The 19,573-nt window shown below is 44.9% G+C and overlaps 1 protein-coding gene across 1 annotated transcript in view; it reads right to left on the bottom strand.

Moving 5' to 3' along the window:
- LOC127928092 (ciliary neurotrophic factor receptor subunit alpha-like) overlaps positions 1-18,549 on the bottom strand; it is a 361,996-nt gene extending 343,447 nt beyond the window's left edge. Inside the window, exon 1 of the mRNA XM_052515085.1 lies at positions 18,468-18,549. Within this exon, the coding sequence (XP_052371045.1) occupies positions 18,468-18,549 (82 nt within the window). The remainder of the gene's footprint in view (positions 1-18,467) is intronic.
- Between the last annotated feature and the right edge of the window lie 1,024 nt (positions 18,550-19,573).

Below are 19,573 nucleotides of genomic sequence, written 5' to 3'. Positions count from 1 at the left end.
TCAGCCAGAATGCCTCCATTTCTGTGACTGTACCAGTCAGTCAGCCAGTAGGCCTCCATTTATGTGACTGTACCAGTCAGTCAGCCAGTAGGCCTCCATTTCTGGGATTGTAACAGTCAGTCAGCCAGTAGGCCTCCATTTCTCTGACTGTACCAGTCAGTCAGCCAGTAGGCCTCCATTTATGTGACTGTACCAGTCAGTCAGCCAGTAGGCCTCCATTTCTGTGATTGTAACAGTCAGTCAGCCAGTAGGCCTCCATTTCTCTGACTGTACCAGTCAGTCAGCCAGTAGGCCTCCATTTCTGTGACTGTACCAGTCAGTCAGCCAGTAGGCCTCCATTTCTGTGACTGTACCAGTCAGTCAGCCAGTAGGCCTCCATTTCTGTGACTGTACCAGTCAGTCAGCCAGTAGGCCTCCATTTCTGTGACTGTACCAGTCAGTCAGCCAGTAGGCCTCCATTTCTCTGACTGTACCAGTCAGTCAGCCAGAAGGCCTCCATTTCTGTGACTGTACCAGTCAGTCAGCCAGTAGGCCTCCATTTCTGTGACTGTACCAGTCAGTCAGCCAGTAGGCCTCCATTTCTCTGACTGTACCAGTCAGTCAGCCAGTAGGCCTCCATTTCTGTGACTGTACCAGTCAGTCAGCCAGTAGGCCTCCATTTCTGTGACTGTACCAGTCAGTCAGCCAGTAGGCCTCCATTTCTGTGACTGTACCAGTCAGTCAGCCAGTAGGCCTCCATTTCTGTGACTGTACCAGTCAGTCAGCCAGTAGGCCTCCATTTCTGTGCTTGTAACACTCAGTCAGCCAGTAGGCCTCCATTTCTGTGCTTGTAACAGAGCCCATTTACTGGGCGATGCTATCAGCCATGGCCCGGAACTCTGGCCCATTGGTCCACTTAAGAACCAATCAGAGCTCAGTATTAATGGATCCGTCAGTCTCTCTCCTCACCCGACTTGTATCCTACTCTGTTTATCTCTCTCTTACCAGCAGAACAGGAGGACGAATGATGTTGTCACTGGGATATTAAGACTTTTGTTCAAGAAGATAAAATATCCGGTGATAATTTCAGTTTGTTAATTTGTTGTTGAGAAACCATCGATAACACTTTGCTTAGAATGGGGATACTATCACCCTAATCTATCTGTAGTGCACTCCGCCAGTGCGCAAAGACACTACGTACTGTTGCTGGGAGTAGGGTGCCATTTGGGATGCAGACAAGACGTTCAGGGAGTCGGAGTTCTTCCCCTTAGATCCTGACACTGACTATAAACAGTGTTTTGCTTCTATATGTGTAGTGGTCGAAGAGGTGTGATATCTGTGTCTGTCGGATCTGTCTGAAGAGAGGATGCTGACAGAATTAACCTGTCAAGCACCTGGATCCTTTAATGGGGCCTCACCGTGAACCCTGCACGTGCCTCACACACACCAAGAACTACACACACATACAGGACAACTGGGGCGGTAGGGTAGCCTAGTGGTTAGAGCGTTGGACTAGTTACCAGAGGTTTGCAAGTTCAAATCCCTGAGCTGACAAAGTACAACTCTGTCGTTCTGCCCCTGAACAGGCAGTTAACCCACTGTTCCTAGGCCGTCATTGAAAATAAGAATTTGATCTTAACTGACTTGCCTCGTTAAATAAAGGTTAAATAAAGTTTAAATAAAGGTACAACACATTTAAAAAGTCAAAGTAATAAAACAGAGAGAATACGTAACGTTTATCATGGCACTACACCACAAAGTTATCCAACAGTCACCCAGGCAGTGCACTCTGTCATATTCTCTCTAAAACCCAATATTCCCTGAGACCATCAGATTACATCAGAGGATCTAAGGCTTTGCTTTTCATCATAACAGATGCCAACCAGACCACATCAGAGGAGTATCTGTCAACTCTGGTAATCTCAGATTACAGCGTTGTTGCGTTACAGTGTTCTTCCCAGGGCCACATGTGGAGTTTAATCCCAGGAGCAGCAGGATATCAGACAAGACGGAGTCAATCTCTCCGATTACTGTTCATTTGGGACACATCTGAGTCACACACCCTCTTCAGTACAGAACCAACCAGACCACACCCTCTTCAGTACAGAACCAACCAGACCACACCCTCTTCAGTACAGAACCAACCAGACCACACCCTCTTCAGTACAGAATCAACCAGACCACACCCTCTTCAGTACAGAACCAACCAGACCACACCCTCTTCAGTACAGAACCAACCAGACCACACCCTCTTCAGTACAGAATCAACCAGACCACACCCTCTTCAGTACAGAACCAACCAGACCACACCCTCTTCAGTACAGAACCAACCAGACCACACCCTCTTCAGTACAGAATCAACCAGACCACACCCTCTTCAGTACAGAATCAACCAGACCACACCCTCTTCAGTACAGAATCAACCAGACCACACCCTCTTCAGTACAGAACCAACCAGACCACACCCTCTTCAGTACAGAATCAACCAGACCACACCCTCTTCAGTACAGAACCAACCAGGCCACACCCTCTTCAGTACTGAACCAACCAGACCACACCCTCTTCAGTACAGAATCAACCAGACCACACCCTCTTCAGTACAGAACCAACCAGACCACACCCTCTTCAGTACAGAACCAACCAGACCACACCCTCTTCAGTACAGAACCAACCAGGCCACACCCTCTTCAGTACAGAACCAACCAGACCACACCCTCTTCAGTACAGAATCAACCAGACCACACCCTCTTCAGTACTGAACCAACCAGGCCACACCCTCTTCAGTACAGTACCAACCAGGCCACACCCTCTTCAGTTCAGTACCAACCAGGCCACACCCTCTTCAGTACAGAACCAACCAGGCCACACCCTCTTCAGTACAGAACCAACCAGGCCACACCCTCTCCAGTACAGAACCAACCAGACCACACCCTCTTCAGTACAGTACCAACCAGGCCACACCCTCTTCAGTTCAGTCCCAACCAGGCCACACCCTCTTCAGTACAAAACCAACCAGGCCACACCCTCTTCAGTACAAAACCAACCAGGCCACACCCTCTTCAGTACAAAACCAACCAGGCCACACCCTCTTCAGTACAAAACCAACCAGGCCACACCCTCTTCAGTACAAAACCAACCAGGCCACACCCTCTTCAGTACAAAACCAACCAGGCCACACCCTCTTCAGTACATGACAACAACAAAGTATATTTGGTTTAGTATGTTTCTCAAATGTGTATCTACAGTATAGTATTACCGTGCATTATTACAGTCGCTTGAATCTACAGTCGCTTGAATCTACAGTCGCTTGAATCTACAGTCGCTTGAATCTATAGTCGCTTGAATCTACAGTCGCTTGAATCTACAGTCGCTTGAATCTACAGTCGCTCGAATCTATAGTCGCTTGAATCTACAGTCGCTTGAATCTACAGTCGCTTGAATCTACAGTCGCTTGAATCTACAGTCGCTTGAATCTTCAGTCGCTTGAATCTACAGTCGCTTGAATCTACAGTCGCTTGAATCTACAGTCGCTTGAATCTACAGTCGCTTGAATCTACAGTCGCTTGAATCTACCTGTTTTTTCTGAAACAATGCAGGCTGTAGAGGAGTTACTAAATGTTTAGTGATGAAATGGAAATGTAATGCACAGCACTTTGAGATATCAGCTGAGAAGAGGTAAGAAGAGAAGAGGTAAGAGCTAAGAAGAGGTCTATAAATACATTTGATTTGATTTGACATTTGATTTGATTTAATTGTTTTTTGCTAGAAATATTAACATGTGTATTTATGTAGGCCGATAATAATAATTACAGTAGCAAAGCAGTCTGCGACATTGGGTTCCTCTCAGAATTTCTGAATAGCCTGATGGTGTCCAGATTATATCTTCTTTTTTTTATTTTTTTATTTCACCTTTATTTAACCAGGTAGGCTAGTTGAGAACAAGTTCTCATTTGCAACTGCGACCTGGCCAAGATAAAGCATAGCAGTGTGAACAGACAACACAGAGTTACACATGGAGTAAACAATTAACTAGTCAATAACACAGTAGAAAAAAATGGGCAATCTATATACAATGTGTGCAAAAGGCATGAGGAGGTAGGCGAATAATACAATTTTGCAGATTAACACTGGAGTGATAAATGATCAGATGGGCATGTACAGGTAGAGATATTGGTGATATTGGTGTGCAAAAGAGCAGAAAAGTAAATAAATAAAAACAGTATAAAAACAGTATGGGAATGAGGCAGGTGAATAAGGGTGAGCTATTTACCTATAGACTATGTACAGCTGCAGCGATCGGTTAGCTGCTCGGATAGCTGATGTTTGAAGTTGGTGAGGGAGATAAAAGTCTCCAACTTCAGCGATTTTCTGCAATTGTTCCAGTCACAGGCAGCAGAGTACTGGAACGAAAGGCGGCCAAATGAGGTGTTGGCTTTAGGGATGATCAGTGAGATACACCTGCTGGAGCGCGTGCTACGGATGGGTGTTGCCATCGTGACCAGTGAACTGAGATAAGGCGGAGCTTTACCTAGCATGGACTTGTAAATGACCTGGAGCCAGTGGGTCTGGCGACGAATATGTAGTGAGGGCCAGCCGACTAGAGCATACAAGTCGCAGTGGTGGGTGGTATAAGGTGCTTTAGTGACAAAACGGATGGCACTGTGATAGACTGCATCCAGTTTGCTGAGTAGAGTGTTGGAAGCCATTTTGTAGATGACATCAGCGAGGATCGGTAGGATAGTCAGTTTTACTAGGTAAGCTTGGCAGCGTGAGTGAAGGAGGCTTTGTTGCGGAATAGAAAGCCGACTCTGGATTTGATTTTTGATTGGAGATGTTTGATGTGAGTCTGGAAGGAGAGTTTGCAGTCTAGCCAGACACCTAGGTACTTATAGATGTCCACATATTCAAGGTTGGAACCATCCAGGGTGGTGATGCTAGTCGGGCATGCAGGTGCAGGCAGCGATCGGTTGAAAAGCATGCATTTGGTTTTACTCGCGTTTAAGAGCAGTTGGAGGCCACGAAGGAGTGCTGTATGGCATTGAAGCTCGTTTGGAGGTTTGATAGCACAGTGTCCAATGACGGGCCGAAAGTATATAGAATGGTGTCGTCTGCGTAGAGGTGGATCAGGGAATCGCCCGCAGCAAGAGCAACATCATTGATATATACAGAGAAAAGAGTCGGCCCGAGAATTGAACCCTGTGGCACCCCCATAGAGACTGCCAGAGGACCGGACAGCATGCCCTCTGATTTGACACACTGAACTCTGTCTGCAAAGTAATTGGTGAACCAGGCAAGGCAGTCATCCGAAAACCGAGGCTGTTGAGTCTGCCGATAAGAATTTGGTGATTGACAGAGTCGAAAGCCTTGGCGAGGTCGATGAAGACGGCTGCACAGTACTGTCTTTTATCGATGGCGGTTATGATATCATTTAGTACCTTGAGTGTGGCTGAGGTGCACCCTGACCGGCTCGAAACCAGATTGCACAGCGGAGAAGGTACGGTGGGATTCGAGATGGTCAGTGACCTGTTTGTTGACTTGGCTTTCGAAGACCTTAGATAGGCAGGGCAGGATGGATATAGGTCTATAGCAGTTTGGGTCCAGGGTGTCTCCTCCTTTGAAGAGGGGATGACTGCAGCTTTCAATCCTTGGGGATCTCAGACGATAAAAAGAGAGGTTGAACAGGCTGGTGATAGGGGTTGCGAAATGGCGGCAGATAGTTTCAGAAATAAAAGATTGTCAAGCCCAGCTGATTTGTACGGGTCCAGGTTTTGCAGCTCATTTCAGAACATCTGCTATCTGGATTTGGGTAAAGGAGAACCTGGAGAGGCTTGGGTGAGGAACTAAAAGCTGTTGGCCGAGGTTGGAGTAGCCAGGCGGAAGGCATGGCCAGCCGTTGAGAAGTGCTTATTGAAGTTTTCGATAATCATGGATTTATCGGTGGAGACCGTGTTTCCTAGCCTCAGTGCAGTGGGCAGCTGGGAGGAGGTGCTCTTGTTCTCCATGGACTTCACAGTGTCCCAGAACTTTTGGAGTTGGAGCTACAGGATGCAAACTTTTGCCTGAAGAAGCTGGCCTTAGCTTTCCTGACTGACTGCGTGTATTGGTTCCTGACTTCCTGAACAGTTGCATATCACGGGGCTATTCGATGCTATTGCAGTCCGCCACAGGATGTTTTTGTGCTGGTCGAGGGCAGTCAGGTCTGGGGTGAACCAAGGGCTGTATCTGTTCTTGGTTCTGCATTTTTTAAACGGAGCATGCTTATCCAAAATGGTGAGGAAGTTACTTTTTAAAGAATGACCAGGCATCCTCAACTGACGGGATGAGGTCAATGTCCTTCCAGGATACACGGGCCAGGTCGATTAGAAAGGCCTGCTCACAGAAGTGTTTTAGGGAGCGTTTGACAGTGATGAGGGGTGGTCGTTTGACTGCGGCTCCGTGGCGGATACAGGCGATGAGGCAGTGATCGCTGAGATCCTGGTTGAAGACAGCGGAGGTATATTTGGAGGGCCAGTTGGTCAGGATGACGTCTATGAGGGTGCCCTTGTTTACAGAGTTAGGGTTGTACCTGGTGGGTTCCTTGATGATTTGCGTGAGATTGAGGGCATCTAGCTTAGATTGTAGGACTGCCGGGGTGTTAAGCATATCCCAGTTTAGGTCACCTAACAGGACAAACTCTGAAGCTAGATGGGGGCGATCAATTCACAAATGGTGTCCAGGGCACAGCTGGGAGCTGACGGGGGTCGGTAGCAGGCGGCAACAGTGAGAGACTTGTTTCTGGAGAGAGTAATTTTCAAAATTAGTAGTTCAAACTGTTTGGGTATGGACCTGGAAAGTATGACATTACTTTGCAGGCTATCTCTGCAGTAGACTGCGACTCCGCCCCTTTGGCAGTTCTATCTTGACGGAAGATGTTATAGTTGGGTATGGAAATCTCTGAATTTTTGGTGGCCTTCCTGAGCCAGGATTCAGACACGGCAAGGACATCAGGGTTAGCAGAGTGTGCTAAAGCAGTGAGTAAAACAAACTTAGGGAGGAGGCTTCTGATGTTGACATGCATAAAACCAAGACTTTTTCGATCACAGAAGTCAACAAATGAGGGTACCTGGGGACATGCAGGGCCTGGGTTTACCTCCACATCACCCGCGGAACAGAGAAGGAGTAGTATGAGGGTGCGGCTAAAGGCTATCAAAACTGGTCGCCTAGAGCGTTGGGGGCAGAGGATAAGAGGAGCAGGTTTCTGGGCATGGTAGAATATATTCAGGGCATAATGCGCAGACAGGGGTATGGTGGGGTGCGGGTACAGCGGAGGTAAGCCCAGGCACTGGGTGATGATGAGAGAGGTTGTATCTCTGGACATGCTGGTTGTAATGGGTGAGGTCACCGCATGTGTGGGGGTGGGACAAAGGAGGTAACAGGGGTATGCAGAGTGGATCTAGGGGCTCCATTGTGAACTAAAACAATGATAACTAACCTGAACAACAGTATACAAGGCATATTGACATTTGGGAGAGACATACAGCGAGGCATACAGTAATCACAGGTGTTGAATTGGGAAAGCTAGCTAAAAACAGTAGGCGAGGCTAATCAGCTAGCACAACAAACAGCAGGTAAAATGGCGTTGACTAGGCAACTGGGTCGACAGATAAAACAAACAAGCAGAATGGAGTACCGTGATTAATGGACAGTCCAGCGTGCGTCAGCTATGTAGCCAAGAGATCAGTGTCCAGGGGGGAGCGGTGGGAGGGCAGGGAAGCTGGGCTGGCGAGTGTTATCCAGGTTTTAAAAAAAAAAAAAAAAAAAAAAAAAAAAAACTAACAATGACTAAATAGCTTGTAGCTGGTTAGCGTCTGGAGGTTCTTGAGTGTGTCATAAAAATAAAATAAAATTAAAGGTGATAGCGATTCCGTATCACAGTGGGTGAAGCAGGTTTCCGGAAGGTATAAACAAAAATAAAAATCAAAGAGAGATAGAAAGTAAATGGGTTCAGAGTGTTTAGAACGCAGTGAGCCAGATGGTTAGCAGGCCTGTGCTAACAAGCTAACAGTTCGTAGGCCCGGGCTAGACAAGCTAACCGTTAGCAGGCCGAATTAGCAAGCAGGGAGATAGCGAGGGCTAGAGAGCTAACCTTTGGGGGACGTCGCGATGGGGTGAGTCTGTTTATTCCTCTTCTTGCGGTGACATCGACAGACCGGTCAGGGCCCGGGTAATTGTAGCCCAGGATTATGCTACAGGAGCTCTAATGCGCTGGGTGAGCTGGAGACACAGCGTTTCAGAAAGCTCATTCCTTGGCCAGCAGATGGATCTTTGGCGATGTCGCAACGAAAAAGCCTGTTGAAACCACTCGACGATTATGTCGGCGGACCAGTCGTGATGGATCGGCGGGCCCGCTCGGCAGTAAAGGGTCCAGGCCAATTGGCAAAAGAGGTATTGTTGGGCCTCTTCGGCTAGTCGGGAGATGGGCTTAGCTCCAGGCTAACTGTAGCTTGTTTTGGGACAGAGACGTTAGCCAGGAGTAGCCACTCGATTGCAGCTAGCTAGTTGCGATGATCCGGTGTAAAGGTTCAGAGCTTGGCGGTAGGAATCCGGAGATGTGGTAGAGAAAGAGCAGTCTGATATGCTCTGGGTTGATGTCGCGCTGGTGTCCTAGTTAGCTTTGAAGACCGCTAGCAATGGCTAACTGAGTAGTAGCTAGTTAGCTGGCTAGCTTCTGACGGTTCTAAAGTAAAGTATAGAAAAGCAGATCCGTACCACATTGGGTGATGCGGGTTGCAGGAGAGTATATTCAGCTCTAGTTTGAAAGTGAGATTAAAATATGTACGAAATATATACAGAAAAAAACGAAGAAAACTATATTTACACTAGACAGGACGGGACAAGACAAAACACACGTCCGATTGCTACGCCATTACAAGTTCTTTGGCACTCTACCAGGCCCCAAGTCTTTTTAAAGGTAGTATTTGTAAATTTCATTTAATACTTCATGCAATCTTAAAGTTAAAACTACTTCCTAATGTGGCTGTTTGGCTAAGGGTCATTTTAACACTGAGTTATAATTGCCTCCATCCAGCAGCCATGACAACACCTCATGTGGCTAGGAAGAGACAACCACAGAGACACATGCTATTCATGTCCGTGTTTAGCCAACAAATAGTGGTGATAATTAAACAAGTTTCAATTCTTGGAGATGAATACTCAGGGCAGCATAAGAAAATTACAGCTGGTGAGAAACACATTTCACCATCAAGAAAAAAACATTTGGACATAAAAAGGGATGTATCAGACTGATACCATGCTGACAGATGTTGATTCGTAGTTTGAGTAATGACATGACCTTCCTACAATATCACTCAAATTAGTTTGATATATTACGATTGGTATGGTTAGACAAGGCGGAAGCTTACTTACGGCAAAAAACGAATGATGGTGTTTGGTCTTGCGTATTATGCAAATGTCTAGCAACCCAATGTTTGAATATGATCACGAACAATTTTGCAACTTCTTAGCATGTTAGCTAACCCTTCCCCTAACCTGAATCCTTGGAGTTAACTCCTAACCCTAACCTTAACCCTAATCTTAACCCAAACCTTAACCTCTAGCCTAGCTAGCATTAGCCACCTAGTAAACATTAGTGTTAGCCACCTAGCTAACATTAGCCACCTAGCAAACATTAGTGTTAGCCACCTAGCTAACATTAGCCACCTAGCTAACATTAGCCACCTAGCTAACATTAGCCACCTAGCTAACATTAGCCACCTAGCTAACATTAGCCACCTAGCTAACATTGGCCACCTAGCTAACAAATTGGAATCCGTAACATATCATATGTTTGCAAATTCATAACAGTGTAACAATTACAATTCGTAACTGTGTAACAATTACAATTCGTAACATGTCCTATGAATTGTAATCTGTAACATGTTCTATGAATTGTAATGTGTAACATGTCATATGAATTGATCCTATCACACTTAGAGTACTGTCCAGTTACCTGGTCAATCCATGGTCCTATCACACTTAGAGTACTGTCCAGTTATATGATCAATCCCTGGTCCTATCAGACTTAGAGTACTGTCCAGTGATATGGTCAATCCCTGGTCCTATCACACTTAGAGTACTGTCCAGTTATATGGTCAATCCCTGGTCCTATCACACTTAGAGTACTGTCCAGTTATATGGTCAATCCCTGGTCCTATCACACTTAGAGTACTGTCCAGTTATATGGTCAATCCCTGGTCCTGTCACACTTAGAGTACTGTCCAGTTATATGGTCAATCCCTCACACTTAGAGTACTGTCCAGTTAGATGGTCAATCCCTGGTCCTATCACACTTAGAGTACTGTCTGGTTATATGGTCAATCCCTGGTCCTATCACACTTAAGAGTACTGTCTGGTTATATAGTCAATCCCTGGTCCTATCACACTTAGAGTACTGTCCAGTTATATGGTCAATCCCTGGTCCTGTCACACTTAGAGTACTGTCCAGTTATATGGTCAATCCCTGGTCCTATCACACTTAGAGTACTGTCCAGTCATATGGTCAATCCCTTGTCCTATCACACTTAGAGTACTGTCCAGTTATATGGTCAATCCCTGGTCCTATCACACTTAGAGTACTGTCCAGTTATATGGTCAATCCCTGGTCCTGTCACACTTAGAGTACTGTCCAGTTATATGGTCAATCCCTCACACTTAGCGTACTGTCCAGTTAGATGGTCAATCCCTCACACTTAGAGTACTGTCCAGTTATATGGTCAATCCCTGGTCCTATCACACTTAGAGTACTGTCCAGTTATATGGTCAATCCCTGGTCCTATCCCACTTAGAGTACTGTCCAGTTATATGGTCAATTACTGGTCCTATCACACTTAGAGTACTGTCCAGTTATATTCAATCCCTGGTCCTATCCACTTAGAGTACTGTCCGGTTAATGCTCAATCCCTGGTCCTATAACACTTAGAGTACTGTCCAGTTATATGGTCAATCCCTGGTCCTATCACACTAAGAGTACTGTCCAGTTATATGGTCAATCCCTGGTCCTATCACACTTATAGTACTGTCCAGTTAGATGGTCAATCCCTGGTCCTATCACACTTAGAGTACTGTCCAGTTATTGGTCAATCCCTGGTCCTATCACACTTAGAGTACTGTCGAGTTATATGGTCAATCCCTGGTCCTATCCCACTTAGAGTACTGTCCAGTTATATGGTCAATCCCTGGTCCTATCACACTTAGAGTACTGTCCAGTTATATGGTCAATCGCTGGTACTATCACACTTAGAGTACTGTCCAGTTATATGGTCAATCCTCACACTTAGAGTACTGTCCAGTTATATGGTCAATCCCTGGTCCTATCACACTTAGAGTACTGTCCAGTTATATGGTCAATCCCTGGTCCTATCCCACTTAGAGTACTGTCCAGTTATATGGTCAATTACTGGTCCTATCACACTTAGAGTACTGTCCAGTTATATGGTCAATCCCTGGTCCTATCCCACTTAGAGTACTGTCCGGTTATATGGTCAATCCCTGGTCCCATAACACTTAGAGTACTGTCCAGTTATATGGTCAAACCCTGGTCCTATCACACTTAGAGTACTGTCCAGTTATATGGTCAATCCCTGGTCCTATCACACTTAGAATACTGTCCAGTGATATGGTCAATCCCTGGTCCTATCACACTAAGAGTACTGTCCAGTTATATGGTCAATCCCTGGTCCTATCACACTTATAGTACTGTCCAGTTATATGGTCAATCGCAAGGTCCTATCACACTTAGAATACTGTTTGGTTATATGGTCAATCCCTGGTCCTATCACACTTAGAGTACTGTCCAGTTATATGGTCAATCCCTGGTCCTATCACACTTAGAGTACTGTCCAGTTATATGGTCAATCCCTGGTCCTATCACACTTAGAGTACTGTCCAGTTATATGGTCAATCCCTCACACTTAGAGTACTGTCCAGTTATCTGGTCAATCCCTCGGCATGGTCCTATCACACTTAGAGTACTGTCTGGTTATATGGTCAATCCCAGGTCCTATCCCACTTAGAGTACTGTCCACTGCTCAATCCCTGGTCCTATAACACTTAGAGTACTGTCCAGTTATATGGTCAATCCCTCCTATCACACTGAGTACTGTCCAGGTATATGGTCAATCCCTGGTCCTATCACACTTATAGTACTGTCCAGTTAGATGGTCAATCCCTGGTCCTATCACACTGCAGAGTACTGTCCAGTTATATGGTCAATCCCTGGTCCTATCACACTTAGAGTACTGTCCAGTTATATGGTCAATCCCTGGTCCTATCCCACTTAGAGTACTGTCCAGTTATATGGTCAATCCCTGGTCCTATCACACTTAGAGTACTGTCCAGTTATATGGTCAATCCCTGGTCCTATCACACTTAGAGTACTGTCCAGTTATATGGTCAATCCCTGGTCCTATCACACTTAGAGTACTGTCAGTTATATGGTCTGCTGTTCAATCCCTATTACACTTAGAGTACTGTCCAGTTATCTGGTCAATCCCTGGTCCTATCACACTTAGAGTGTGTCTGGTTATATGGTCAATCCCTGGTCCTATCACACTTAGAGTACTGTCTGATATGGTCAATCCCTAGTCCTATCCCACTTAGAGTACTGTCCGGTTATGGTCAATCCCTGCCCTATCACACTTAGAGTACTGTCCAGTTATATGGTCAATCCCTGGTCCTATCACACTTAGAGTACTGTCAGTTATATGGTCAATCCCTGGTCCTATCACACTTAGAATACTGTCCAGTTATATGGTCAATCCCTCACACTTATAGTACTGTCCAGTTATATGGTCAATCCCTGGTCCTATCACACTTAGAGTACTGTCCAGTTATCTGGTCAATCCCTGGTCCTATCACACTTAGAGTACTGTCCAGTTATATGGTCAATCCCTGGTCCTATCACACTTTGAGTACTGTCCAGTTATGTGGTCAATCCCTGGTCCTATCACACTTAGAGTACTGTCCAGTTATATGGTCAATACCTGGGTATCACACTTAGAGTACTGTCCAGTTATATGGTCAATCCCTGGTCCTATCACACTTAGAGTACTGTCCAGTTATATGGTCAATCCCTGGTCCTATCACACTTAGAGTACTGTCCAGTTATATGGCCAATCCCTGGTCCTATCACACTTAGAGTACTGTCCAGTTATATGGTCAATCCCTGGTCCTATCACACTTAGAGTACTGTCTGGTTATATGGTCAATCCCTGGTCCTATCACACTTAGAGTACTGTCCAGTTATATGGTCAATCCCTGGTCCTATCACACTCAGAGTACTGTCCAGTTATATGGTCAATCCCTGACCTGTCACACTTAGAGTACTGTCCAGTTATATGGTCAATCCCTCACACTTAGAGTACTGTCCAGTTAGATGGTCAATCCCTGGTCCTATCACACTTAGAGTACTGTCTGGTTATATGGTCAATCCCTGGTCCTATCACACTTAAGAGTACTGTCTGGTTATATAGTCAATCCCTGGTCCTATCACACTTAGAGTACTGTCCAGTTATATGGTCAATCCCTGTCCTGTCACACTTAGAGTACTGTCCAGTTATATGGTCAATCCCTGGTCCTATCACACTTAGAGTACTGTCCAGTCATATGGTCAATCCCTTGTCCTATCACACTTAGAGTACTGTCCAGTTATATGGTCAATCCCTGGTCCTATCACACTTAGAGTACTGTCCAGTTATATGGTCAATCCCTGGTCCTGTCACACTTAGAGTACTGTCCAGTTATATGGTCAATCCTCACACTTAGCGTACTGTCCAGTTAGATGGTCAATCCCTCACACTTAGAGTACTGTCCAGTTATATGGTCAATCCCTGGTCCTATCACACTTAGAGTACTGTCCAGTTATATGGTCAATCCCTGGTCCTATCCCACTTAGAGTACTGTCCAGTTATATGGTCAATTACTGGTCCTATCACACTTAGAGTACTGTCCAGTTATATGGTCAATCCCTGGTCCTATCCCCTTAGAGTACTGTCCGGTTATATGCTCAATCCCTGGTCCTATAACACTCAGAGTACTGTCCAGTTATATGGTCAATCCCTGGTCCTATCACACTAAGAGTACTGTCCAGTTATATGGTCAATCCCTGGTCCTATCACACTTATAGTACTGTCCAGTTAGATGGTCAATCCCTGGTCCTATCACACTTAGAGTACTGTCCAGTTATATGGTCAATCCCTTAATCACACTTAGAGTACTGTCGAGTTATATGGTCAATCCCTGGTCCTATCCCACCAGAGTACTGTCCAGTTATATGGTCAATCCCTGGTCCTATCACACTTAGAGTACTGTCCAGTTATATGGTCAATCGCTGGTACTATCACACTTAGAGTACTGTCCAGTTATATGGTCAATCCCTCACACTTAGAGTACTGTCCAGTTATATGGTCAATCCCTGGTCCTATCACACTTAGAGTACTGTCCAGTTATATGGTCAATCCCTGGTCCTATCCCACTTAGAGTACTGTCCAGTTATATGGTCAATTACTGGTCCTATCACACTTAGAGTACTGTCCAGTTATATGGTCAATCCCTGGTCCTATCCCACTTAGAGTACTGTCCGGTTATATGGTCAATCCCTGGTCCCATAACACTTAGAGTACTGTCCAGTTATATGGTCAAACCCTGGTCCTATCACACTTAGAGTACTGTCCAGTTATATGGTCAATCCCTGGTCCTATCACACTTAGAATACTGTCCAGTGATATGGTCAATCCCTGGTCCTATCACACTAAGAGTACTGTCCAGTTATATGGTCAATCCCTGGTCCTATCACACTTATAGTACTGTCCAGTTATATGGTCAATCGCTGGTCCTATCACACTTAGAATACTGTTTGGTTATATGGTCAATCCCTGGTCCTATCACACTTAGAGTACTGTCCAGTTATATGGTCAATCCCTGGTCCTATCACACTTAGAGTACTGTCCAGTTATATGGTCAATCCCTGGTCCTATCACACTTAGAGTACTGTCTGGTTATATGGTCAATCCCTGGTCCTATCCCACTTAGAGTACTGTCCGGTTATATGGTCAATCCCTGGTCCTATCACACTTAGAATACTGTCCAGTGATATGGTCAATCCCTGGTCCTATCACACTAAGAGTACTGTCCAGTTATATGGTCAATCCCTGGTCCTATCACACTTATAGTACTGTCCAGTTATATGGTCAATCGCTGGTCCTATCACACTTAGAATACTGTTTGGTTATATGGTCAATCCCTGGTCCTATCACACTTAGAGTACTGTCCAGTTATATGGTCAATCCCTGGTCCTATCACACTTAGAGTACTGTCCAGTTATATGGTCAATCCCTGGTCCTATCACACTTAGAGTACTGTCCAGTTATATGGTCAATCCCTCACACTTAGAGTACTGTCCAGTTATCTGGTCAATCCCTGGTCCTATCACACTTAGAGTACTGTCTGGTTATATGGTCAATCCCTGGTCCTATCCCACTTAGAGTACTGTCCGGTTATATGCTCAATCCCTGGTCCTATAACACTTAGAGTACTGTCCAGTTATATGGTCAATCCCTGGTCCTATCACACTAAGAGTACTGTCCAGTTATATGGTCAATCCCTGGTCCTATCACACTTATAGTACTGTCCAGTTAGATGGTCAATCCCTGGTCCTATCACACTTAGAGTACTGTCCAGTTATATGATCAATCCCTGGTCCTATCACACAGAGTACTGTTCAGTTATATGGTCAATCCCTGGTCCTATCACACTTAGAGTACTGTCCAGTTATATGGTCAATCCCTGGTCCTATCACACTTAGAGTACTGTCCAGTTATATGGTCAATCCCTGGTCCTATCACACTTAGAGTACTGTCCAGTTATATGGTCAATCCCTGGTCCTATCACACTTAGAATACTGTCCAGTTATATGGTCAATCCCTCACACTTAGAGTACTGTCCAGTTATCTGGTCAATCCCTGGTCCTATCACACTTAGAGTACTGTCTGGTTATATGGTCAATCCCTGGTCCTATCACACTTAGAGTACTGTCTGGTTATATGGTCAATCCCTGGTCCTATCCCACTTAGAGTACTGTCCAGTTATATGGTCAATCCCTGGTCCTATCACACTTAGAGTACTGTCCAGTTATATGGTCAATCCCTGGTCCTATCACACTTAGAGTACTGTCCAGTTATATGGTCAATCCCTGGTCCTATCACACTTAGAATACTGTCCAGTTATATGGTCAATCCCTCACACTTAGAGTACTGTCTGGTTATATGGTCAATCCCTGGTCCTGTCACACTTAGAGTACTGTCCAGTTATATGGTCAATCCCTCACACTTAGAGTACTGTCCAGTTATATGGTCAATCCCTGGTCCTATCACACTTAGAGTACTGTCCAGTTATATGGTCAATCCCTGGTCCTATCACACTTAGAGTACTGTCCAGTTATATGGTCAATACCTGTTCCTATCACACTTAGAGTACTGTCCAGTTATATGATCAATCCCTGGTCCTATCACACTTAGAGTACTGTCCAGTTATATGGTCAATCCCTGGTCCTATCACACTTAGAGTACTGTCCAGTTATATGGTCAATCCCTGGTCCTATCACACTTAGAGTACTGTCCAGTGATATGGTCAATCCCTGGTCCTATCACACTTAGAGTACTGTCCCTGGTCCTATCACACTTAGAGTACTGTCCAGTTATATGGTCAATCCCTGGTCCTATCACATCTAGAGTACTGTCCAGTTATATGGTCAATCCCTGGTCCTATCACACTTAGAGAACTGTCCAGTTATATGGTCAATCCCTCACACTTAGAGTACTGTCTGGTTATATGGTCAATCCCTGGTCCTGTCACACTTAGAGTACTGTCCAGTTATATGGTCAATCCCTCACACTTAGAGTACTGTCCAGTTATATAGTCAATCCCTGGTCCTATCACACTTAGAGTACTGTCCAGTTATATGGTCATCTGCAGCAAAAAAATATATATAATGTGATGTGATAGACCATATGACTGGACAGGAAATAGAAAGAACATCTAATGTGATAGACCATGTGACTGGACAGGAAATAGAAAGAACATCGAAGGTGATAGACCATATGACTGGACAGGAAATAGAAAGAACATCTAATGTGATAGACCATATGACTGGACAGGAAATAGAAAGAACATCTAATGTGATAGACCATGTGACTGGACAGGAAGTAGAAAGAACATCTAATGTGATAGACCATGTGACTGGACAGGAAGTAGAAAGAACATCTAATGTGATAGACCATGTGACTGGACAGGAAATAGAAAGAACATCTAATGTGATAGACCATGTGACTGGACAGGAAGTAGAAAGAACATCTAATGTGATAGACCATGTGACTGGACAGGAAATAGAAAGAACATCGAAGGTGATAGACCATATGACTGGACAGGAAGTAGAAAGAACATCTAATGTGATAGACCATGTGACTGGACAGGAAATAGAAAGAACATCGAAGGTGATAGACCATATGACTGGACAGGAAGTAGAAAGTATCAAGTGAATGTTAAATGTGTTTCCAATCAAATTGTAGTAACATCTCAAGGATGATCAATGGAAACAGGATGCACCAGAGCTCAATTTTGAGTCTCATAGCAAAGGGTCTGAATAGTTATGTAAATTCTACTTCTGTATTTTCTGCTTTGTCATTCTGGGGTATTGTGTGTAGATTGATCAGGGTATTTATTCAAATAAGGCTGTAACGAAAACAAAACGTGAAAAAGTCTAGCGGTCTGAATACTTTACGAATGCACTTTAGCTATAGATATCATAGATCTCCATCTCCTTGTATTGCTGTTCTATGTTAAAGTGGGTAATATCTGTGACTGGAAAAATGAAAGGCTACCTCCCTAATAGCACCATATTCCCTATATAGTGCACTACTTTCGGGTGGGGAGGAGGTGTAGAATGAGTGAGAGCTGTGAAGGAGGAGAAGAGAGGGAGAAGAGGTGTACGCAGAGAGACAGGTGAGAGACGACTCAGCACGGTCTGTCGCCCTCTCACTGTGTTACCTCTAGTTATCTCTGCTCTCAGCTCCTGACACAAACACCACCACAACCTTAGAGTGCACAGAGGAGAGAGAGAGAGAGAGAGAGAGAGAGAGAGAGAGAGAGAGAGAGAGAGAGAGAGAGAGAGAGAGAGAGAGAGAGAGAGAGAGAGAGAGAGGCTATGCATCTCCCACCAAGTCTCCATGGTCAGGTGGCAGAGAGAGAGAGAGGAGAGAGGGAGAGAGGCTATGCATCTCCCACCAAGTCTCCATGGTCAGGTGGCAGAGAGAGAGAGAGGCTATGCATCTCCCACCAAGTCTCCATGGTCAGGTGGCAGAGAGAGAGCAGGCTCTGAGCTCACAGTAGAACATAGAACACAGTACGAGGGGTGGGGGAGGAGCGGAGGGTTGTCGTATTACAGCGTTGGGTCTTACCTGTTTGGCTGCGTCTCTGAGCGTACGCCACCACCACGGCAGCTAGCACCACACAGCACAGCGACGTTACGGTGTTGGCCATCTAGAGAAATGGACACAGAGGAGAATGTCAGAGTCTCTCTCTCGATCTCTATCGCCCCCTTTCAATCTCTCACTCTATCTTTAAACTCTCTCTGCCTTGCACAATCTGTCACTACCTCTCTATCCGTGCTTCTCTCTCTCTCTCTCTCTCTCTCTCTCTCTCTCTCTCTCTCTCTCTCTCTTTTCTCTCTCCTTGCTTCTCTCATTTTCTCTCAGGGCTAACACTCTACATGATTACAGGGCTAAGCAAACTTAGGCGTGACATGACTTCAACAAACTCTGACACTTCACCTCCAATTATATTTAATGAAATTATGAAAGACAATAATTGTAGTTTTGAATTAATGTGTTCACCTGTTCCATTTCATTGTGGAAGAGGTGAACAAATGATTGATGTCTATCAACAACGACAAGCCACCGTGGTCTGACACCTTGGATGGAAAATTACTGAAGATAATAGTGGATTATATTGTCTCTACTAGAAAGTGTGTCCCCTCAGGCCTGGAGGGAAGCTAAAGTCATTCCACTACCTAAGAATAGTAAAGCCCCATTTACTGGCTCAAATAGCCGACCAATCAGCCTGCTACCAACCCTTAGTTAACTGACCAAATACAATGCTATTTTACAGTAAACAAATTGACAACATGCTTTCAACACGCTAATAGAGAAGGACACTCAACAAGCACAGCACTTACACAAATTACTGTCTATTTTGTTAGACTCAGCTATTTCATAACAGTTCCTGTCTCTTCATAAAGACACATTCCTACTGTTCTCTTCCTTTCATGAGATCTCCCATTGATCTCCCATTGATCTCCCATTGATCTCCCATTGATCTCCCATCGATCTCCCATTGATCTCCCATTGATCTCCCATTGAAGATCAAAGTTTGGACTATCAATCTGTTGCTTTTAGAACTGGTGGTTTACAATATTAAATAACCATTTCAAGTTTAAAACAACACCAAAGATTTGAGAATATTATTCTACTTTATATATATTAAACAAACGTCACACTCACTGTGC

Source organism: Oncorhynchus keta, unplaced genomic scaffold (assembly GCF_023373465.1).
Source record: "Oncorhynchus keta strain PuntledgeMale-10-30-2019 unplaced genomic scaffold, Oket_V2 Un_scaffold_21293_pilon_pilon, whole genome shotgun sequence".
Classification (NCBI taxonomy): Eukaryota; Metazoa; Chordata; class Actinopteri; order Salmoniformes; family Salmonidae; genus Oncorhynchus; species Oncorhynchus keta.
Note: the sequence above shows the minus strand (reverse complement) of the source record. Positions and strands in the feature narration are given on the sequence as shown.